This window comes from Cladophialophora bantiana (assembly GCF_000835475.1).
Source record: "Cladophialophora bantiana CBS 173.52 unplaced genomic scaffold supercont1.14, whole genome shotgun sequence".
In the NCBI taxonomy this organism is placed as follows: domain Eukaryota; kingdom Fungi; phylum Ascomycota; class Eurotiomycetes; order Chaetothyriales; family Herpotrichiellaceae; genus Cladophialophora; species Cladophialophora bantiana.
The window spans coordinates 493,464-516,305 of NW_015971588.1; the positions used below are offsets into that span (position 1 = coordinate 493,464).

The 22,842-nt window shown below is 53.9% G+C and overlaps 8 protein-coding genes across 8 annotated transcripts; 3 read left to right on the forward strand and 5 right to left on the reverse strand.

Moving 5' to 3' along the window:
• Positions 1–904: 904 nt before the first annotated feature.
• Positions 905–4,228, forward strand: Z519_08974 (uncharacterized protein; the record flags this gene model as incomplete). Its single annotated transcript, XM_016766701.1, has 4 exons — positions 905–1,085; positions 1,141–2,028; positions 2,082–2,677; positions 2,729–4,228. The coding sequence occupies 4 exons, from the start codon at positions 905–907 to the stop codon at positions 4,226–4,228; spliced, it is 3,165 nt and encodes a 1,054-aa protein (XP_016616999.1).
• Positions 4,229–4,895: 667 nt separating this feature from the next.
• Z519_08975 (uncharacterized protein) lies at positions 4,896–6,257 on the reverse strand (the record flags this gene model as incomplete). The annotated part of the gene is made up of 1 exon (XM_016766702.1): positions 4,896–6,257. The coding sequence occupies one exon, from the start codon at positions 6,255–6,257 to the stop codon at positions 4,896–4,898; it is 1,362 nt and encodes a 453-aa protein (XP_016617000.1).
• Positions 6,258–6,536: 279 nt separating this feature from the next.
• Z519_08976 (uncharacterized protein) lies at positions 6,537–6,977 on the forward strand (the record flags this gene model as incomplete). The annotated part of the gene is made up of 1 exon (XM_016766703.1): positions 6,537–6,977. One exon carries the CDS (start codon positions 6,537–6,539, stop codon positions 6,975–6,977), a length of 441 nt encoding a protein of 146 aa, XP_016617001.1.
• A 121-nt stretch (positions 6,978–7,098) lies between these two features.
• Positions 7,099–8,586, reverse strand: Z519_08977 (uncharacterized protein; the record flags this gene model as incomplete). Its single annotated transcript, XM_016766704.1, has 3 exons — positions 7,099–7,862; positions 7,945–8,259; positions 8,322–8,586. The coding sequence occupies 3 exons, from the start codon at positions 8,584–8,586 to the stop codon at positions 7,099–7,101; spliced, it is 1,344 nt and encodes a 447-aa protein (XP_016617002.1).
• A 2,079-nt stretch (positions 8,587–10,665) lies between these two features.
• On the reverse strand, positions 10,666–12,055 carry Z519_08978 (uncharacterized protein; the record flags this gene model as incomplete). Its single annotated transcript, XM_016766705.1, has 6 exons — positions 10,666–10,992; positions 11,060–11,400; positions 11,456–11,674; positions 11,722–11,795; positions 11,846–11,880; positions 11,933–12,055. 6 exons carry the CDS (start codon positions 12,053–12,055, stop codon positions 10,666–10,668), a joined length of 1,119 nt encoding a protein of 372 aa, XP_016617003.1.
• Positions 12,056–13,849: 1,794 nt separating this feature from the next.
• Z519_08979 (uncharacterized protein) lies at positions 13,850–15,291 on the forward strand (the record flags this gene model as incomplete). The annotated part of the gene is made up of 2 exons (XM_016766706.1): positions 13,850–14,894; positions 14,963–15,291. The coding sequence occupies 2 exons, from the start codon at positions 13,850–13,852 to the stop codon at positions 15,289–15,291; spliced, it is 1,374 nt and encodes a 457-aa protein (XP_016617004.1).
• A 643-nt stretch (positions 15,292–15,934) lies between these two features.
• Positions 15,935–17,386, reverse strand: Z519_08980 (uncharacterized protein; the record flags this gene model as incomplete). The annotated part of the gene is made up of 2 exons (XM_016766707.1): positions 15,935–17,301; positions 17,353–17,386. The coding sequence occupies 2 exons, from the start codon at positions 17,384–17,386 to the stop codon at positions 15,935–15,937; spliced, it is 1,401 nt and encodes a 466-aa protein (XP_016617005.1).
• Positions 17,387–17,824: 438 nt separating this feature from the next.
• Z519_08981 (uncharacterized protein) lies at positions 17,825–18,689 on the reverse strand (the record flags this gene model as incomplete). Its single annotated transcript, XM_016766708.1, has 4 exons — positions 17,825–18,222; positions 18,283–18,409; positions 18,521–18,555; positions 18,617–18,689. The coding sequence occupies 4 exons, from the start codon at positions 18,687–18,689 to the stop codon at positions 17,825–17,827; spliced, it is 633 nt and encodes a 210-aa protein (XP_016617006.1).
• Positions 18,690–22,842: the final 4,153 nt, after the last annotated feature.

Below are 22,842 nucleotides of genomic sequence, written 5' to 3' on the forward strand. Positions count from 1 at the left end.
GCACTTCGATTGCACCTTCGCTCGCGCTTCTCTTCGGCTTCCCTTGCGCTTCCTTTTTCCTTCCATCCCAGATCCACCCCCATTGCCAGACCCAATTGTGCTTTGTGCCTAGTGCCACTGGCCCAACTAGCCCAGCTAATCCTTTGGGGGGTTCGCCCTAAACCGACTAAACTTCTGAGGGCTCGGCCTTTCGATTTCACCCTCTGTCACCCCCAGCGAGGCCACTCGCAGTTACTTACCACTACCACTACCACTATCACTACTACCACTTACCCTGACCTCCTGCGGCCGACCAAGCTCCATCTTCTCTCCTACTGCCTGCTCAATATCACTCTTGCTCGTCCCTGGTTGAATTCTGCGATCGGATCATTGCCAGGTCACTTCCATCGTCTCTCCGGCGAGCTGTCTGTGTTCCGCCTGTCTGCAGCTTCAGTCACCTTCCCCGGCGGCGTCTGCGACCACCCGAAGACTCGAAAAACTTGACAGCTGCGACCTGCCACCCACTCGCACCTTGCCTCACCATCCTCCACCCACAGTCCCCGAGTCTCGACGGTATCGAACTGGCGCAACCGGAGCGTGTTCAACTCGTCTCATTTTGGCCCAAGCGATCTCGTCGAGCTCTCGAGCCAGAGCCCGTCCAGGTCTTTCCGTACACCAAAAGTGAAAGAGCCAAGCAGTTGCCCGCTCGTTCGAGGACAGCCGTCTTCTTGCGCAATGGGCCTGCAATAGACGCATCTCGTTCGTCAACTTCTCTGTCAGATCAATTGTAAATTTGTCCAGTCTCATACCAGCAAAATCGAGGTCTCACAAATCGTCCCGGTGGCCCTTTGATCGCATTATGGGCCCGTAAGGCCCCTCGACGCGACCGTCTCTCCTCTTTTCCATACGAGCCATCGCTGACGCCATGGACCCCTCCGCCTGTCGAGTGATATACATTGACGAAAGATTCAACACAGAAAGATGGATTTCTAGAGAGGGGCTGTCTCCTACCACTCCCGCAAGAGCAGGTTCGCAGGTGGAATTCTCGGACCTGCCCCTCGACCTACAGACCAACGTCAATGCCTTTCTGACCGTCTTCAATCAGGGTAAGCATGGCTGCTTCTTCAGAGGTCCCACTCCGGCTGACAATGAGACATTCAGTGTATGTATGTAGTTCTGGAAGGGCGTTTTCCACAAAGTTGTCCGAACTTCACGACCAGGTCAAGCTCGATTGTACCCCGATTCTCGCTTGTATCGACGTTGGCTCCGAGTCCAAGCATGAGCACACAAAGGCCAAACCCAGATTCTTTCCGTCGTCCGACTCGCCATTACCGTCCCCAAGCTTGCTAAGGAAGGAGATTACCTTCTCCTCCGAATCCGACGAATCATACGGTCTTCAACTTTTGTCTCGAATAGCGTCCGATCTACAAGTTGATGAAGGTGTCAAGTTGATAATACCGGTGGCAATTGTCCAACCCAAACGGAATGATTCTCAGGACCAGGCTGTGGACACGGACCCCCAACCCGAGGTGTCCCGCGCACCATTTGGCCCAGAGTCCAAGCCCGTCGCAATCCAAGACAAGTCCGATATTATCGATGCTCAATTAATGTTACAGTGTCTGGATGCTGGCGCACTGGACGTGGTAAAAAGCCCATTGGACAAGGCTGGGATCATGGGTCTGACAGTCCATGCTTACCGAATATACAAAAATGCGAAAAAGGAACAGGCTGGCTTCATGGCCATGGCTCGAAGGAATCGCAAGCAATCATGGGTCGGTATGGAAGAGGAGAAACCCTATGCTTATCTTCGAGAAGCCATGGTGAAGAAGCTGCTCAAGGGAATCTGTGAGCCGCAAAATATCATCGAAGACTACCAGCATCGTGACCTGTATGTGCTAGAGTCGCGAAAAGAGGCTGTCGCAGAAGCTGTTGGCCGCTGGGACTTTTCTGGTCACGAATTTACAGAGGATGAACTCGTCTACGCTGGCTATTTTATGCTCAACCATTGCCTTCAGATGGAAGAGTGTGAGCAATGGAGCATGAATCAACGTAAGTCGCACCTTTCAATTGGTGTCGTTGCAGCCCGCTTACAGATGATACAGGCGACCTCCTTCACTTCATGCAAGGCTGTCGCATAGCATACAATTCTTTCGTCCTCTATCACAACTTCAGGCACGCTGTCGACGTCTTGCAATCGGTATTCTACTTCCTCCTCCAAATAGGCACCCTGCCACCGTATCCCGCTGGCGCCCAACCATCTCGTTTTGCAGATAAGAAATCACCAATTGCCCGCTTACTAGGACCCTTTGAAGCGCTGACCCTCTTGGTCTCGGCCATTGGACACGATGTCGGTCACCCTGGGGTCAACAACATGTTTCTGGTCAAATTAAACGCGCCTCTTGCACAACTGTACAACGACCAGTCCGTTCTGGAGGCCTTTCATTGCGCGGCTTACTCTCAGATTCTCCGACGCCACTGGCATATTGCATTCCAGGACAAGGCTCTTCGGAAATTGATGATCAGCACCATCCTCGCAACCGATATGGGTATCCATTCCGACTACATGCAACAACTGGGCAACTTACAGGAGAAGATTCACGAAAGCGGAGTGACCGATGGATGGTCCCCAAAAGACATTGATTGGGCGCGGACCTTGACTTGTGGATTGTTGATTAAATGCGCTGACATCAGCAACGTGGTATGTCGCATCACCCTGCTTCTAATCCGTTCATCTACTTACGGCAAACAGGCGCGACCGTGGTTGGTGGCAGAGAAATGGACACATTTACTACAGAAGGAGTTTGCCCATCAAGGCGAGATGGAGCAAGCCGTTGGAATGGAGACGACACTCTTCGGCGGTCCACCCGAACTGGGTAACATGCTGAAGCTGGCTAATGGCCAAATTGGCTTTATGACCATCTTTGCACATCCGCTTTTTGCGAATGTTGCCGACATAATTCCGGCCATGCAGTTTGCTGCCGACGAGATCCTCACGAACAAAGGCGTTTGGTTTACAAGAGCCGAGCACGAAAAGAAACTGCAGCTCATCAAGAAAGGAACAGGGCCTGGTGATGGCGGTTCAATAAGCCCCAGAACTCAAAGTCCCGTCGGCCGAACCCAGGAGCATGGGAAGGAGAAGCACCTGCCAGCTTCACCGCTTCGGGGTCGAGACGGGTCACCAGAAAAGCATCACTCTGAATCAGGACGTGGCCGGAAGAGTGGTAACACTACTCCGCAGAACAGCTCTAGGCGGTCCTCATTAGCGGCTGCGGCAGGCATAGCCGTTTCGGGTGCTGAGGGAACCCAACGTCGTGGATCAGCCTCGAAGCCCAACCAGAATTTCAAGGTGTCAGATCGGGAGCGGTCGGGGTCGGCGCTCATCAACGGCGAACACATTCCAATGGAACTTACGCTAGATGGCTCCCGCGGTGGTGAGAGAAATCATGACACCAACTCCAGCGGCACCCCGAGGCTAGCATCACCAGCAAACGACGTCGGCGCAGAGTCTTTACAACCCCTCAATGACAAAAGAAGAGACCATGCGGTATCAATGCGTGCAGGGACAGAGGCCATTCCACAGGAGGCTCTCGAACAGAGCAACGTATCAGATGCAGAGGCAATGCAAAAATTCAATTTTGCGACTTCAAAGAAGAATGAGCCAGTGCGGACGTACGATCCCCAACAACAGTACAATCCTTCCCATCCTGGTCTACGCGCAAGCGCACCAGCAAGCGACGTGGAGTCGAAAAAGCCTAAAGTTGAAGCGATTGACACGTCACCACCAGCGAGATCGGCCCAGAGCGATAACACGTCGAGCGCTATAGTGAGAGGCGGCGGTGGTGAAGGACATATTTTAACTCCTAGCGGGAGCACTGAAGCGACAAGCTACACCTCCGAAAAGAGCGAAGAATTGATAAGGCTCCGAAACAGTCTTCAAGCCATACGCAACCGGGCAGTAAGTGCACCGATGCACTCGGGAAGTCCGGTACTGAGACCTAGTTTTAGCATGGGGAGTAACAGCGCAACTAGCCGAGAAAGCAGCAAATATGACATTCATACAACGATCTTGAGTAATGGGGACGTGGAGGACGCCAGCACGAAAGACAGAAAAGCCAGCACCAAGACGATGGGCAGGAGAAGGAGCCGGCTAAAGCTCGGGCTCGCATTCTGGAAGAGAAACCGGAGTGAGAAGAGCATTGAGGGTGAGGTATTGAGGCCGGATAGTCAGGGGAGTGGAGGAAGAGGGTGAGGGCCCTCAAGAGAATCAAAGGATTAATTTACCGCGTTGCGAGTGGCATTTGTCTGGATCTTGAGAGCTGTTTGGGAGGCACTGTTTCATCAAAACGCGCGGGTTTGTGAAGATTATGGGATTTGGGGGTTTCTGGGAGTTCCGCGCTCCCTTTATTCTTGGATGACTTCCGGCTGCCAGGGGGTTTGAACCTGATTTACGATGGGATGGACGATTCAGAGCATGAAGGAGAAATGCGCATGGCCGCTTCTTATGATGTACCTCATGGGAGGACCACAAAGGGTCGACAGGCATGAAGACACGGGGTATGAAAAGTCCTAGGAGGGCCCAAAGGCGACGCTAAGGCTAGGGTGGGATTCACTGATTCAACCGGGCGACTTGAAGCATACTATGCCATAGGTATAAATTTAGTGTACTAAGATCGAGTTTGTCCGGTTCCAGGATCACAACTTGACAGATAGAAAAGGCTCTCTCTCGCGTGAGCGTGTTGAACGATTGACCGAAGTACAGAACAACCTGTCGCCTGTCCCCGTCAAGGTAGCCAACACACAGTGAGACCGGGAGACCGTAATTCCGCGGTGTGTATGGTATTGTATCTCGGCATTGCGTAGTATACCTTACCTATTCATCATCTTTCAGACGGCGTCCAGCTTGCGCGGGGGGGGGGTCATCGGAGGGCGCTCTTGAACTGCTTGAGGAAGGCGTTCTGGGGTCGGCGCCATGCGGAATCAGCACCAACACGAACACCTCTCGCTATTGTCTTTTTTTCGTTCTTCGCGCCGCCGCCGCCCTCCCTGGCGGTCTCGTGGGCCTTGTCGACAACGCCATGGTCGCTGGGGCTGGGGCTGGTGTTTCTCTCCTTGCCGACGTCCCATTCCCTCTCTTCGCCCTTCTTGCGCCATCTCACATCGCGGATGTTGCCTTCTTCTTCGCCCCCGTCCCCGTTGCCGGCTAGAAGGGTCCGAGAAGAAGCAGATTTCTCCCACCGCTTGATCTCCTCCTCGCTAAAGCCCGCGTCTTTCATCCGCTCAGCCTGCTTTGCGCGCCACGCTCTCCGATCTCGAAGCGCGGAGAGGGCGGCGGTCCATTCGTCCTGGTCGCCTCCTTCGTCTTCTGGGTTGAGGTCATCGGAGTCGAGGACACCTGCGTCGTGCGTGGAGGGGTCGTATGTCGGGGAGAAGTGGGCGTCGATGTTCGAGCGGGACTGGTGCGACGACCCATGACGGAAGCCACGGCCACGGCGCTGCGGACATTGATTGTCGGGCGGTGTTGGGCGTGGGCCGATGAGGTATGAGAGAGGATCGTCAGAGGAGGTCGAAGTGGAGGATATCGAAGGCGTGCGAGTGCCATGTTTCACGTCCTTTTGTCCTTCAGGATCTGGATCAGTGGGTGGAGAATGTCGGCGAGACTTTCGCTCATGCCTATGCCGTTGCCTGTCCTTTTTATGTCTCTCTTCCTCCTTCCTTTCCCGACTTCTAGACTTAGACCGTGAACGAGATCTAGCCCGGTGCGATGAGTTGCGGTGTCGGGTTCTTCTGTGGTTCGAATCCTCGTCAGGCTCGTCAGTCTCGTGCCGCCGTCGCCGTCCCCGCTTGTGGCCGTCGTGTCTCTCCCTCCGCTGCTCAGGGCTCCTGCTCCGTCTTAAGTCTCGGGCTCTTTCGCGTTCGTCGGTCCGGGATCCCTTGTCGTCGCATAATCGCCTTCGCTTCCGCTCCTGGTCATGACGTCCTTCGGTTTCTCGCTCACACCCAACTTTCTTGGAGCCTTGCTCAGCGTCTCTGATCCTTTTCAGACGGATCCTTGCCTCATATTCTTCCTTCTCTTTCAATTTAGCATTGTGGCTATCGGCTTCGCGAACGAGGGTCTTCAGAAAGCGGGTATTCGGCTTCGGGGCCGAACCAGGAGGTCTTTTGGGCAGCAGGGCAGACAGGCCCTGCGACGCATACCGCATCGAACTCCTCCTGGCATCCTCGACGAGGAGCTTCGTGACGTAGTCGTCATCACCCACAAGATCTCCCGAAAGCGCCATGATTCAGTGTAAGACCTGCATTGGATCTTAGCAGGAAATACTGTGTTTTGCATCGTCGGACACCCTACTTACCTTGGAGAATGGCAATAGATATCTGGGTACGTAGTGGTGGGCAGGGAACATTTGCTCCCACATTCGGCGCACTTTCCTCCCAGAAACTCCGCAACCTTTTCTCCGACTCAATGGGCTCCAGACCTTGCTTTCGTACCAGCAAGGCAAGACCGGCCTCAGGAAATCAATACTACACAGATTCCAGGAGTCTCATACTCTCCGCCACAGATGCTGTCTCGACTCAGGCGTTTCATCAGGGTAGACCCCATCCCCAACACCGGCTCTGTGGCTCGCGATCTCCTTGCCTCGGAGAGAACCTTCCTCGCCTGGGCTCGAACCGGCCTCGGATTTATTGCCCTGGGTGTCGCGCTGGAAAAGGTGGAAGCCTTTGCGGCTCTGTCGCCCACATTGTTTCACCTAAAAGACTCGAGGACCAAACTTGCGGCCGGCGTCCTGGTCGGGAGCGGGAGCTTGTGCGTCGGCCACGGAACGCTGCGCTACTTCTCGACTTTGCGTCTGATACAGGAAGGGAAGTTCAGACCCAACACTGGCGGGATAAGTCTCATGGCGGTGACTTGCATTGGGATCGCGGTGGCTGGAAGTATTCTGGTTATAGAGAACGAAGAAGAGCAGGAAAGAGCACGGGAGAAAGAGAAGCCAAAGATATGATCCAACGCAGTCTTCCATGTGTCTAACATTCAGTGCGCCCGAGTCTATCAGTCTAGCCGTTTGTCGACATAATTCAGCTGATCCGGGCTATGGATCCCATCCCCCAACACCCGCCAGCCGATTATGCCGCAGAAGTACCATACGGCCTTGCCTGGGCAGCCTCGATGTCAACGTATCCATAGTTGCTGGCGTCACCCGAACTCATCTTTTGGGCCCAGGCGCCCATGTCGTTCAGGAAGGCATCAACGTTCTCCTGGACCGACATATCGATCGGCTGTTGGTCTTTACCGACCTGCCTTATCTGCGACCCAGCAATGACGTTGGTGAGACCGAAGTCATCTTGGTCGACCTTCTGTTTGATGGCGCCCGATATCTTGCCTTCCAACATGTCCTTGGCGATCCGGAACTCCTGGCAAACCGGTCGACCAAGGCCGACACCATCCACAGTCTTCAGAGCGTTCACCATACCATCCAAGGTCTTGAAGCCGCCGGTGACATACGTCTTTGTTTTCTTCAAGCCTGGAGTGATCTTGTCCGCAAATTCAAGGAAAAAGGCCTCCCGCTTCTTGGTCGATTCTCTCTTATGTGTAAAAGCCAGGGACTGGTACGTACCACCCGAGAGCTCAACAAAGTCGAACTCGTTCTGCTCCAGCAGGACGCACAGGTCTTTAGCTTCATCGGCGGTGAATCCGCCCTCCTGGAATTCGACCGAGTTGATTTTAATCCCAAGGACGAAACCCGATGATGCGGGCAGTTTGCGACGAATGGACTGAGCGACCTCGAGGATGAGCCGAGCACGATTTTGCAGAGAGCCACCGTATTGGTCAGTCCTCTTGTTGGTTGTCTGACTGAGAAATTGTGCCAAGAGGTAGCCATGAGCGCCATCTGGACGTATCGTTAGCACCCAAAGTTTCTCGGGGAGGCTGAGGCGCTGCGGGCGAGGTACGTGCACCCTTCGGGGACTTACGAAGCTCGATACCGTCATAGCCAGCCTTGGCCAGATACTCGGCAGCATGGGTGAAACGGTTGATGATGTCCTGGATTTCTTCAAGAGAGGCCGCATGAGGTTTCGCAAATTTCATGCCCATCAACTCCCCCTCCAACTGGACGTCACTCGCAGAGATTGGATCAGACTCGAGCCTCTGGTCGACTTGGCGGCCTGGATGGCTGACCTGGCCAACGACCAAGCTTCCGTGTACTTTGGCTTGACCTGCGAGCTCCTTGAAAGCTTCGAAGCGGCTTCCCTCAAACGGAGCTGCAGGCGGGATGATCGGGTTACCGGCTGAAGATGCTGTCAGTCTCATGGGCTTTATTGGATGCAAGCCACTGGCGAAGGAGACGTACGGGCTTCTAAACTCTGATAGTCGATCATGATGTTGCCAGTCAAAATCAGCCCAAGACCGCCCTCCCCCCATCGTTGATAGACGCGAATGAGTTGTTTGGAGGGAACACCCCGTTTCTCCTTGTGGACCGGGTCCCATGACGAGAGGCGCTCGGTCATGGCGGCCTTGAGGAATCTGTTCGGGACCGTCTTTCCGCTGAACTCGAACTTCAAGGGCTGTCCCAGCGGGGACGCGTCTTTGATCCGGGAAGGCATTCTGACACTCATTGTGAAAAGGCCCGAGGGACGAGAAGCAATGCCTTTGCTCAGGTCGATTTAGGTGACGGGTGTTTTGTTTTCCTCGCTGTTGTATCTATGTCTAGGACTAAGATTGTCTGTATCGCTGGGAAGGGCAAATCGACCTCCATAGCCTAGATGGGACGTACAAATACCCAGATACGTACTTGTTGTACTTTAACAAGTACATATTTCCGACCGAAGCCCGCCGGCCGGGTTCCCTTCGAGAAGCCTCCATGACATATTGTTCCATGTTTTGTAGTTTATGTGTAACTTGCCAATGGTCTGTCACGTCATGAATCAGACTCCACTTGCAGAGTCCACCGAGGGAACCTGCATATATGCACATGGCGGCCGAATCAACGAATCCCTTCGACCCTCTTTTTCCCTCCGGCATCAGAAGGACACCGGCATCAATGCCCGAATAGGTGCAGACGAACGGCAGACGCCAGAATGGCCAGACGGTCGAGCCGTCCCGCCATGGGCTTGCCTGCCCAGGGGGTGGTCGTAGCAGTACATCATTACCTAGTGCGAGGTAGTTCTGGACGTGCCGAGTATGAAAGAGAGGAGGAACAGACCGGAAATACAATGCCGGTACGGGCGAGACAGCTGTCAGTTTAATTAATCAGCAGCAGCAGCAGCAGCAGCAGCAGCAATGGCCACAATCCATTGGAGATGTGAATGATACCTAGTAACCTAGATACCTAGGAACTATACACGATGCACTTCTGTCAGCTGTGTATGTGCTTGGTTTGCAGCTGGCGAGCCTGGCCAGGACATTGGTGAGATGCAAGATGCCGCTCGTCGCCGGTTTGGAATCACATCCATCCCTCCATCCCTGTCGCCCCTTTTTACCTTTTCATCTTTCCCCTTTTTTTCCCCTTTTTCTTTTCTTTCTTCTGGTTTTGGGGGGATATGCGTCGCAGACTCGGAGCCAATCGAAGGAAAGAAAGGAATGGAACTACGTTGCGGGCACGGCAAGGAATCGGGTTGCCGGCTTTGCTATTGGATTCCTCCACATTGGGAACAGGAAAGAGGAGAGGACCCAAGTACTGTAGATAGATATCCACAGCACGATTGATCTGTCTCCCGGGACGGGCGTGATCTGCCGGCGGAACCAGGTGGCTGAGGACGACCGCTCGGAGCCGTCTGGCAGAGGACGTCGCCGTAGCAGATGAGCTCAGGTTGGCGTGGGCGTAGAAAACCGAGAGAGGGAGAGTCAACGGGAGTATTGAGGATATAAATCGTGTGTATTTGGTGTATATTAGCCGTCTTGACTCTTTAACTAGCCTTAAAAACCCTTTGAGGTTAGTTTTTCAAGATCCTTCTCGACGAGCGTGGTGCTTCTAGATGGTGAAAGAGTGCATTCATCGTTGACAATCTGGTAGAAAAGGACTCTTCCGGATTCGAACCCACGACGATGGGATGAAATCACTACCCCCCCAAAACAGAGCTATCTCAATTCACCAAGCAATTCACATCCACGCCGGGGATCTGACCTCCTCGGCCCTCGATTGAGTATCGTCTTGTTTGGACTGATGGTGCTCGCTGAATGCATCCATTCCGTTCCCTGCATTCCAGAAGCCGGGGAGGGAGAAGGAGCTATTGTCACAGTCCCTCCCACTAATCTGCTCCCTTGATTCCCGTGCCTGTACACGATCACCATCACCGAGATCACAATGCGGTACCCTCCTCGCCTGCTGCCTCCAACAATCTGCAAAGCAAGACCTCCTCTAATCAGCCGGGCCGTGAGATATTAGTGTCCAGGGCCGCTTTGCACTCAAGGAAACCAGCCGGGTCTCATGCCCAAGCATAACGACTGTGTTCGCACTGTCAATGCCTTTGGGATCAATGGAGGGTTTATAGTGGTTGCGTCCTTGGAGCTTTGATATCGAATCCAAACAATGGGAATATGGGCACGAAGGGCAGAGCGTGCAGATCGTGGTACGGGCAGTTTGAAACAGGGCACGGACACCTTCATCGGATATAGTTTCTTTCGTGTTCTACCCCCCCAAAACAGGCTGCAGAAAGGTTCCTATCCTGTTGTTTTGCTGTCCAAGCGTCCGCCCATCACAACTTGTCATTCTTGGGAACAATCTTGCTGTCTCGCCCAAAATGTCTCTCCACCTCTGGCAGCGTTCTGCTGCCATCAGAGAACTCTAGCTGGTCAATCCACACCTTCGCCTGCTCGAAGAACGACATCTGGATCATGTTCTGAAGCGACGAACGCAAAATGATCATCTCTACGCCCTTCCACTTGCTAGGCACACGGTGCATGGCGGCTTTGGCGGATGATTCGATCGCCGCGCCAAGAGTCTGGTTAGGAGTGGAGGAGGGAAGAGAAGAGCCCACCAGGTTATTCTGTGCGCGGGTTTTCATCGTGTCGAGTGGGTAGGTCTGTTAAGTAAGGTGTCAGAATCCAAGTAGGAAGAACAAGGGAGAAGGAAGTGCACGAAGAACGTACCACAACCCAGGCGCCAACGCCGCAAATTGCTCCCGCCATCGCAATCGCCCCCGCAGAATTAGCCTTCTCAGCACCATAGTACGAGTTCAGTGATTGCTTGGTGGTCTCATAGACTCCGAAATAGATGCCGCTGCCAATGACATCCCGGATTAAATGCAGTCGGAACCCAGTCCAGAGGCCCAGGGGACCCTGTCGGGCGATGATGCGCTTCATGGACATCCAGGAACTGACACGGCCGACGTTCTTGGGACCGACGGGCGTTGGTGCCGCCGAGGTATGGTCAACTTGAGAGGCCATGAGGACGGAGGTTTGTGTTGCATTCTTGATGAGTTCAACAGGAGCTGTAAAGTATTAGAGTTATGGCTATTGTTAAGGGAATCCGCAGGGAAAGCATACTCAAAGCCACGGCGGTAACGGCACCCGAGACCATCCCTGCTCCAGTAAAGCAAGTCATGGTGTAGATGTCAGGGTAAGTGCCGGGTTTGTTGACATGCTGAAGAGGAGATCGGCCAGTGGCCGCTTCGATCCAGCCGTCAAACGTGTACTTTGCTTTCCGATAGATGGAGAAACCAAGGGCCCGCGAGGTGGTGATCGAAACTAACGGATTGAACGTGCCTGGAGTGATTAGTTCCTGTCTGCTGTTCCGTAGTTCTTGGTCTTACCAGCCCAGAAACCACGGAGGCCTTCGGTGCGGTAAGTGTACTTGGTAGCTTCCAAGGCATGTGCGAAATGACGCCTGATCATCATCAGCATCGCCACCGTCCCGAATTTGAGGTGCACGCTTACGATTGCATTCGGACCTTGACATTCTCAAGAGGAGCCTGGAGAATTGTCAAATGGTGTGTCCCACAAGGTCGTTTTCATGCCACTCACCCCTGCGATCACGGCAAAGGCGCATGCGGGAGCCGAAGAGAGAACCTGTCTGTACTTTTTGGCGTAGTAGATTCGAGTGTCGGTGGAGTTCCAGCCGGTGTCCAACTTGGATTGGGCAGTCATAGCTATAGGGGGTTGTGATGATTTGGAGGGAAGTTTCGAAGTTGGATCATAATCAAGAGGTGAAGAATCGTCGGCGGTTTTACTGGCATGATTCATCGCCCCCTTGATGGTGGTCGTTTATTGACCACAGGATAGGCAGAAAAATCGACGTGCGTGTGAATTTCTCCCTTTTCCCGTCGCGGGGCGCCGGCGAGCACAATATTATTTCCACCAGTGTCCGACTCTTGCTCGCTCATGCGCACAATGGGCTGCGGAACCCGATGGAACGCAAGATAGATCTCTCAATCGGTGTGACTGAGAAGATCCCTCTGCGTTCCACACTCCATCACAGGCCCGGGCTTGTTCGAACTCTTTCTCCCTCGCAAGCACACCGACGGGGGACAATTTCGGCCAGAGCACAAGGCCACTTCCTGGAAACGGCACCGAAGCGTTCAGGAGGGAAATGGCGGTGCTGTGACAGTCGACTGGAGGTAGCTCCTTGATCAATTGAGCACGCAGATCGGAGATTGGCTTTGGTGAGGTAAGAGGACGGCGGTGGGAAGCTGACGATGTGACAGACGGTGATCTTTGAGGGGCAGACCAAAGTGTTGACCTCACAGCCCAGGAATCGAATTGGCTAGTGGTTCAGTTGAAATGGAAGGGCGTTGTCGGTGTCAAGAACTTGTGTCGACAGGGAAGGACGTGAGCACGAGAGACAAGAAAGAGGAGAACAAAGCAATTCCAGAGCATCCAGGGCCGAGCAAGAGCAAGAATGAGAATACATGTGCAACGAGCCTGGCCGCACCACGGTTTGCACGGTGTGGACTGGCAGCGATGGCAGTGAATGGCAGTCTTGGTGCTTGCAGTGTGGGTTGGTGGCATTTGGTAAGGAATGAATGCATGAATGCATGGGGTGGGGGTGTCTAAGGGTGTCTCCATGTTGGCCTGCACCAATCTGCTGCCTCCAGACACCAGCCCGTGACGTCGAGCGCAGTGGAGGTGTCGCCTAATTGGTCCCGTTAGGCATCCCTGGGGGCGTCGCTGGGGCCTTGCTGAGCCCTTCTGGGCCTCGTTCGGCCCTTGGACTGATGCTTAGTTCATCATTCGGGCGGCTGTGATTCGCATGTCGATTGACCGTTTCCAATCGCCATCCATTACTGTGTGTCAAGCCAAAGGAAAGGCTTTGCTGGTGTCGGGCGGTGGGAGCGAAGACAGTAGCGTGGATTGTTCAAGCAAGAGAGGAAGAAGTAGAGGGGTTGTAGCAGGGGACGCTGGAAGTCAGGGACTGTGACAGGGTGAGCCAAGAACCCACAAAAGATGATGCACATCCTGTACCCAGTACTGGGTAGGCAGCTCGGGTAGGTATGCCAGCGGTAGAAGTGCCAGGGAGTGCCTCAGACTGCGGCCTCTTTCCGGAGCATGGAGCTACATTAATCCGATCATTGCCTAGGTAGCGGAGGACGGAGAGTACTTGTAGGCAGTGCTGGGCACCCAACTGAACCCCGCAGCCCATGGCCCAGTCGGTCCACGGCATCACTGCCGAGGTCCTGCGAGGTCCTCGTAGCAAATAATGCCGAAGACGAAACGAGGCTATAACAAGTCCGTGGAATCTCACCTCGAGTATTATTTTTGATCCCAAAACATTTGTATCTATATCTGCTCCCCATTGAGTCCTCGTCCTCATCCTCTTTCTCTCTCTTCTGTGCCACCGGGCGGTCAAGTCTCAACCCGTCCATCTATCACTCAGCTGTTCCCCAGACCCATCTAATTGAGATCACCCAACTCCATCTCCTCCTCTACGTTCCCTCCATCACAATGCCTCGCAAACCAGCTCCCGCCTACGTGCTAGGCGTCGGCATGACCAAATTCATCAAGCCTCGCGGTAAGGTGGATTACCATGAGCTTGGGTTCGAGGCGGGCATCAAGGCCATGCTGGACGCCCAGATCAATTACGACGATGTCGACCAGGGCGTCGCATGCTACTGCTACGGCGATTCCACTTGCGGCCAGCGCGTCTTCTATCAGTTCGGCATGACCCAGATCCCCATATACAATGTCAATAACAACTGCTCGACCGGCTCGACGGGTCTGAATATGGCCAGACAAGCCATCGCCTACGGTGCGGCCGACTGCGTCCTGGTCATCGGTTTCGAGAAAATGTCCCCCGGCAGCTTACAAGCATACTTCAACGACCGCGAGAATCCTACCTCCACCACCAACGCCATGATGAAAGCCACCCGAGGAGTTACAAATGCTCCGGGCGCCGCTCAGCTCTTTGGTAACGCCGGTCGCGAGTATATGGAGAAATACGGCGCAAAGCCAGAAGACTTTGCCGAGATTGCCCGTGTCAACCACGAGCACAGCAAGAGGAACCCATACTCCCAGTTCAAAGACGAATACACCCTAGAACAGATCATGAAATCTCCCATGATCCACCCTCCCCTCACAAAACTGCAATGTTGCCCGACCTCGGACGGCGGCGCCGCTGTTGTTGTCGTCTCTCAAGAATTCCTCGACAAGCGACCTCACCTCAAGTCCCAAGCCGTCTTGATCGCCGGCCAATCGCTCGCCACGGACTCGCCAGAGCTCTTCAATCGCTCTGCCATAGATCTCGTTGGGTATGATATGTCCGTTTTCGCCGGTAAACGCGCACTGGCTGAGGCGGGTATTACTCCCAACGATGTCCAAGTCGTCGAGGTCCATGACTGCTTTAGCGCCAACGAGATGTGCGTGATCGATGCTTTGGGACTGTGTCCCAAGGGTAAAGCCCATGAGCTTGTGAGGAAAGGTGATATCACATATGGCGGGAAATATGTCATCAACCCTTCGGGAGGTCTCATTTCGAAGGGCCACCCTCTAGGTATGCCAGCTTACACCTCGCTTTCCCACCCCCCACGCCGTCCGCCCAAATGCTGACAAGTTGGACAGGAGCTACCGGTCTCGCCCAATGCGCCGAGCTCACATGGCACCTCCGCGGCTGGGCCAACAACCGCACGGTCAAAGACACAAGGTACTGCCTGCAACACAACCTCGGCCTAGGCGGTGCCGTCGTGGTGACAGTGTACAAACGCGCCGACGGCAAGGTCGCGACGCCTGTCTCGGACGCGGAAGTCGGCAGGATCAACGGCCTGGGCTACAACCCCGCCACCGAGGCCAAAGGCTTCACGACCGAGCAGGTCCGGAGGACGGTCAGCCAGAAGCAGTTTTCCGATTGGGCCATCCAGGACGTGCAGAGCAAAGTCCAGGCACGGTTCTAATCTTCGTCCACCGCCAGCTTCTGGTGTATACCTTAGTTTAAATAGGCCCCGTGTATAGAACGAACGAAAGCAATGCATTCCCGGATACCAACGAGCCCTTCCGAAGGTCCCTCCTTCAATAGGAGTTGATTGAACCCCTCATTTCCATATACACATAGATACGTGGTACATAAGAGACACGAAACGCAATATTTGTAGTATGCAGACTTTGAATCTACCGAGCACTGCGCGGGCATCTCACACGTCACGCCACGCAATATTAAAGGCCAGCCGGTATGACATTGATATGAATGTCACGCCGTCCAGGAAGGGTTGGTTCGACGAGGAGGAGGACGAGGAGGACGAGGATGTACCTAGCTCGCCAGGTATGTTTGCCCAATGGACTTGACTTGGTTCTCATGCATGCAAATTTGTCTCAACAGGCGCGGACGGGGTATCATATTCTATCTGTTCGGCATCACACACATCACAGACCACAGACCACAGCCCAGCCCAGCCCAGCCCAGACTCCGCGCATTATCATATACCCGTGAGTATCGATATCAATATCGATATCAACCCGTGAAAGCATCCATCCGTCATTTGAACTGTTTCATCCCCAAACCAGGAGGGATCGTCGCACTATTACCTCGTTCTAACCATCTCACCTCTCGTCCGACGAAGTCTTGTCCTTCCCCTGGTCCGGCGCTTCGCCTCCTTCCCCCACCGCCGAGGTACTTGTATACGCCGTCTCAGCCGCGCCGTCGCGCTGCCCATCGACCAGTGGACTCGTCGGTGCCGTGACCACCCCGGGGATGTTGCTGTTTTCGTTCTCTGACTCCCCAACCTTTTCCATGCCTCGATCCCTCTCTTTTTCCCTTTCCTTTTCTCGCTCCTTCTCCCTGTAGCCGCCTATGCTACCACTGAGGCTGTCATTCCGCCCATGACCACCACTGGCGCCCAAAAGATTGCTTCTCACACTTGCACTATCGCCGCCTCCGTACTTGCTCCCGATGTAACTGTTTCTCTCGCTCGCCAGGGCGGGGGCAGTCACTCCGCTTGCTGAGATCAGGCTGGCACGTTCGGCATTCAGGTTCGAGCGTGTGTTGTGCGCCACGTCCCCGCGAAGAGACGCTGTATCTGCCGTTGCACTAGGATGAATGACCGTGCCAGACAGCACTGATAATGGGAGGGACTCGCGACTCCCGCCAAACATGGACGCCGGGGCAAGTGCTTTTATAGACGCATTGGTATCGACCGAATTTCTCCTTCGGCGCTTGGATGATGATGCTAGCGTGAGGATTGAGGCGTCGTCTGTGAGTACATTGTTGGCTATTGCCGAGTGGTAGGTTGTCGGATGCGAGTGAGGAGCAAGATGCGCTGGAACCGCGGTTGCGGGCTGTCCGCCATAATAAACGGGGTTGCTTGCGGCAGTCGAAGTATGCGTAAGCACTGGTGTCCCGCCGGGGTGGTTGTAGTTGTTGTTGTTGTTATGTGACGGTGCGGCAATGGACTGGACTGTGGTCAGGGTCGTTGCCATAGACCGGATAGATGGAGCGGGGGAGGAAAATGTGCTGTCCCTGCCGCCATCGGTCTTTGTAGCAACCGTGGCACTTGTACCTGCTCCTGAAGGGGCTGCGTCTGAGAGAGCAGTCTCTGCTTGCGTGGCCAGGGTGGGAGCTCTTGACTTGTTGCCGCCGGTCTGGCTGTCGTGGGAGATGGAAATCGAGTGTTTGCTTTGGGACTGTGACAGGGAACTGTGTCTAGATCGCTGGGACGATGCCATGTGCGTGGAGAATGAGAGATGGCCATTGGTCGTGCTACTGTGATTGTGAGGCTCGGTGATGCGCGAGGACAGAGGGTAGGGATTGTTCTTCGCGATATTGCCCTTCTTGGACTTGATGGTCATAGGTAGGGTTGCGTAGCGGCGTGAGCTTGCGCCAGTCTCGGTATTCGAGTCAGTATGGAGAGACTTGAGGTTCGCGAGTCGGCGCATCCAGGTAGTGAAGGGTCGTCGGCGGCCATGTCGGTCTGGTCGGGTCAAGTTAGAATGGTGGGACGAAGCAGTGGGCCGGTGCTTACCGTGAGGCCTGGGAGGCGCCTCAGTAGAAGCCATAGAAGAGAGAATCTGGCAGTGTCGGTATTGGTGTCGTGACAAGAACAGAAACACAGTCGCTAGATGGTGGACGCAGAGTGTCTGGGGTGCGCAGAGAGCGAGGTTGGTAGAGGTGAGAGAGAATGAGGTCAGGCAGCTAGGGCTCAACGTGGGCGCGGTCTGCCAGTAGGGGGTGTTGCACAAAGAGAGAGGCACCCGAGCACACCGATAAGGAGCGTTGCGACAGGCGCGAGGCGAGTAGCAGTGGAATACCCAGTACACAATGGACAAGAAAAGGAGATCGGCTACCACATTGTGCTTTGGTTTGGTGGAAATGAACTGATCTGGGGTTGCGAAAAGCTTCTCGCTTCCAACTTGTTTGGTTGTTTCATGCTCAGCCTCATTCCCCACGTGGCGAGAGTCGAGACTGGGGATATCCGCCTCGCCGCCATTCCTTCGCTACATAAAGTCGTCCTCATAGAAGGCCGCGTCTCGGTCCTGATTGCTCACCATGTTCTCCTCCCTCATCATGTCATCGTACGCATGGTCCTTCTGCCATCGGAGCTCTTCCCGTCGTTGTCTCTCCTCCCGATCCTTGGCCTTCTGCGCTTCCCGCGCCATCCTCTCGACCTTGCGCTTGTCTCTTTGGTCTGCCTCCCTCTCAGCCCTCAGGTCTGGAAATCGCTCTTCCCGAGTCTTGTTGAGTCTATTGACAATGGGATTTTGCCTTGCCGGCACATGGATCTTCTTCACCATCTTGGGGTCGTGAAACGATACTTGACCTGTAGCCATTGAGGCGTCTTTTCGCAGATTCGACCAAGGTGTGTAGATGACTGTAATATTGTCCTTCTTATTGCCTTTGGTAGCTGGTCAATCAAACGCTCGGGCGTCCATACACGGTCGACGGCGATACCTACCTTCAATCGAATTTGCTTTGGTCAATTGCGCGCAGTCTTCCAGTAATGCTTGCGGAATCGATGTCCACGATTCACCAGGCTTTAGTCTCAGATAGACGTGGGCACTCGAAAGGTTGTCGACGTGAAACTATTGCACATCAGCGAACCTTGTCTGGATTCGATCCGATCCGACCGTAGTACCCTTGCAAGAGTAAGTCATCTTCCACCACAGCCGTTCAAGCGGGACACCTCACCAAACATCCTCATCCCAGCCGAACTTGATGAGATCTTCATCTGTGTCCGCCGTCAGAGATCTGAGCTTCCTGGCTACTGGGGGCAAAAACACATAACGCACTTTCAACCTTGTCTTTCCCCACGTAAATGAAAGCAGGAGGGTCGACTGCGGATGATTTGAAATAGTACACCATCTCGTGTTCTCTGAAGGGAAAAACGTTGGCCCAAAGTCGGCGGCAGATGGCAACTTGAAGCGCAAATTCCACTCGAAGACAAAACCAGGTCGAACACTCTCTATCCAAAATCGCCAGGAGACTTTGCAGAGATTATTGACTTTGTTCCGGAGTCGAGATGAAATCACAAGGCCATCTGCCTTTGGGTACGAGAAGTGTACATCCCGACTCTTTGATTCTCCGTAATTTCATGCCTCATTGCGTCGTCGCAAGTTGGGCAAGTCAACAAGTCCACCTTCTTACGGCCGACAGAAGGGACCCAGACACCTCCCGCTCATCCTACAAGAGCTCACCAACGACAATCATCATGATTTTACTGGGTGATCTTCGTGTTCACCATATCTCTCCCCCCAGCTACAGCCGGAAACGAGAATGGAATCACGGCATAATAAAGTGACCTGCGGTGCGCGAACCAGGTACTAAATGCTGTGTCAGAGCAGGTTGGCATGAACCGCAAACGACCCTGCCAGACCAGACAAAGTCGGCAGCGTGAACGGGAAATGAAAGGTGCGCCTTTCCATGGCAAGCGGCTAGTTTCGTACAACACGCCCATTCACGAGCTAGGCCAAGATGTATTGTCTCTACCAGCGCCCATCACACCATCAGCCACGTAGGAGCCGTATAAAGAACATTGATCAATTGAGAACAAGTCTTTGTGTTCACTTCTGGCGCCGAGCATGACCTGATATCAGAACCTCCTCACCGTCGAGCACCACTAGGCACCAGACAGGCAGCAGCAGCAGCTGGATGGAATCATAAACACAGCTCCCGTCTCGTTTGTGGAAGTGGATGGGTTGACAGCCACGTCAATGGATGACACTTCATCCAGCACTTCTGTGAGGTTCAATTGGTCCACTCCGGTTCGAGCGCATCGACAACAGTCCAACAATGGCCACCCGCCTTTCACGTCTCATACATCCACACCTGAGAGAGGTGTCAGCGTGCCGTGCCACACAAAGTTGTGCATAACTCGTGACACAGACACTTGAGAATTCGCTAACGAAAGAGTTGGCCGTCGAAGAGACGACGTATGAGTTGATTTCCTGAGTGGAACATATTATGCAGCACTATCAAGGCGGGAAGGTCGTACCTGAACCGACACCTGAAAGTAAGCCAAATCGGTAGTGTATCAGCCCGACTTGCAAAATATAGAATAGGAGGCGTGTTTTCAATTCATCGAGGCGGTCGAGGTGGTGGCGGCGAGAAACAGACCAGAAAACCGTTTCTGCAGGATATGAAGGCATAAAGCTTCACAGATCAGCGATTCCTCGCAAGGAATAACCAGTGAGGGCGAGACGATGTTCCACAGAGGCTTAGGTGCATCCTCCCAGACTTTCCGAGATTCTAATCCAAGGCCGCGGGACTTTTGGTAAAGGCACCTATTCCCAGACGTTGTGTCAGTATACATGATGGACGTCCATGCCATCGGTAACTACTCCTGCGAGTCAATCATACCAGATAAGAATCAGGGAGAAAAATACCATGTGGCAATCCTACAGGCATTGGGTGCCCTCGGACTTCTGGTTCGGGCAGAGCCTCGCGGCACGACATTGATTAATCTACTTCAGCCTTGCCACATTCACGATCGAGCTCACTAGTGTCAGTGCACGTTATCCCATTGCCCATCAGGAGAGACGGAACATGCTTGAACAAAGATTGTAGCATTAACTCTCGATCGATGCAAGCGTTGCAGGGATCGGGCCTAGAGACGGGAAAACGGCAAGGAAACTTCAGCCCCCCACCATTGCATGTTGCAATGTTTGCGGAAAACCGACCGCATATGGAGAACTACCTGGACGTAATTCGTTCAGATAGACCAGCAGGCCATGCTAGAAACTGGACATGGCCATGAAGCATAAGCCCAGGCTGGTCAAGGTTGCAAGAAATTCCTTTGAAAGGCTAGCGGATAATATTATCCCGTCGCACGAATCGGACTGTCACTCACCCAATTGCGAACCGTTGCTCGTTCAAGTGTCCCAGGACACAGGTATGGACCAACCTGCCTCGTTACGAGAAAGATGGGCTCCCGCCCAAGGGCGCGGCAGAGCCCGTGAAATACAGCTTTGGTACTGCCTTGGGACTGTCCCACCCATTGACAGCAATGATGGTATCCGATCTCGACGTCGTATGTGGTGATGGTTCGATCCAAAATGTTGAAAGAGTACAGCAGGAGCTGGGTGGGTTTACGGCGTTGCCACATTTCAGACATAGGCCCATCTCTAAGAATGTGTCCGATGGTTAACTCCCCAGAGATGTATGATAATATTTTATCCATTTCGAGAGCCTCTCAGTCAGATTGACCCCTTTCTTTTTGTGTTCTGCTGCACTTAACCACGATGTGGACAGCCTCTTCATCTCGGTTTGACTTGACAGTAAGTTTCGAGACCGGGCATAACAGGGTGCCCACGAAGGAGGAGAGCGGCTGAAGGGTCGAGGTCAAAAGCAACGGTCGACGTAACGGAGGCGGAGTGAAGTTCCAAATGTTAACGGCGTAGGCGCTGCAGGGAAGAATGCATAAGAGCTCGACATCCGGGACTGTGAGCCAGCGAATCGATGCCTGACAGATTTAGGACCTACTGACCTGTAGCTCAAATTAGGAGAACTTAGGTTTGGACTCATGAGAAAACGACTGGCCTAGTGAGCCCCCGCATCTACACACGCAGATAGAGCCGCATGGGACGGATGAGGCAGGAGGTTGTTGTCCAATGGTGATTAAAAGGCAGGGGTTGGAGGAGGGATGCGGCATGGTAGGTGCGGATAGGTCAGCTACTCCCTACCAGCGCCCTCCTAGGTAGCCTGTTGAGCTAACTTAGTTCTTGGATTCACGGCAAGGATGAATACCTCGTACATCCTTCCCTCACCATCTAGGTAGGGCAAAGCAAACCCAAGCCCCCAGTGGACAGATCTCCGCTGGCCGGGATGTGACTCAGCTCTGACCCGTCATCGAAGAGCCCTAACCAAGGCCCTTTACGAGGTCGATTATCACCGAACCTCGAGCCAAATGAGTTGTTAGTCCATAACCCAGCAATCCTGGAGGCTGGGGCAAGGCCGACCGGCACCCGGGAATCCCCTAGACACACACCATGTTGCCGGGGCCCCCACGGCTTGTTCTCCCTCCCAGTGTCCACTGCTGGGTACGGCGAATAGAAGAGGACCATGCATCTGATTCTCACCAGTGGTGTGCCCGGTTTGTATAAGGGCAGAGCTATCGTGGCTGTGGCCATTGTTCCCGAGTGAGACTACAGAAGTCCCGGCATCCGCGTTAGCCCTCTGCACAAATTCGTTGATGCCTTTGCCGCCCGAGCTGCGTCCTGCCTCCGAGGTGCTGGGTACTGTGCTCCGTACCTCTCTAGCAGAAGGACGCCCAGGAATTGTTCCCAGGGTTCTCCTCTCGGTGTCCAATTCCCCCAGCACCAACCGGTCCAAACCATCCAACCGGGCTGGCCACGCCAGAGGACGTCTCGTTGCCCGCCGCATTCATCCATGGGTCTGGTCGGCATGCTCGGTACATAGTCGTTGGTGATTCTCCTCGCGCTGCATGTAGATTCGTTTAGCACCTTGCTTTTTGAACTGGTCATCCATGCGATTGGTCGCCAGAGCTAAGCCGGCATATGCATTCTGACGAGATCCTTTGACTGCTCTGGTGGCTCCGTATGACATGTACCACACACGCTGCGAGTCAGATACTCAAAAAGCCGTTGATTTCGAGAGAAGCCGGTTTTCCAATTCCGCCATGGGGACTCAAACTCGGTATCAAGAGTCAGCAGACGTGTGGTATCCAGGATCCAGTGCAGCGGGTCTTCCCTGGTCTATCAGATTCAAGAGAGGTTGAGCACTATTTCCCCAAATCTCGCATTATAATAAGAGTACTCGGTTGTGTAAAGCTGTTAGAAGACGCAATCGCTCAGCTGAGCCACTTGCGCCTCCCCAAAACGAACATTTTCTCTGCGACACCCACATTACTTTTGTGAACAATGGAGATCGGCGTTGCAGCATCCTCGCGTATGCCAGCGAAGGTCACACAGTGCAGCATAGCGTGTGGGGTGACAAGCATTGGCTGGCCTTCATTCGCCAACCCTCTCGAACTTTGGTCAACGTCGAGCGGAATCGGGCT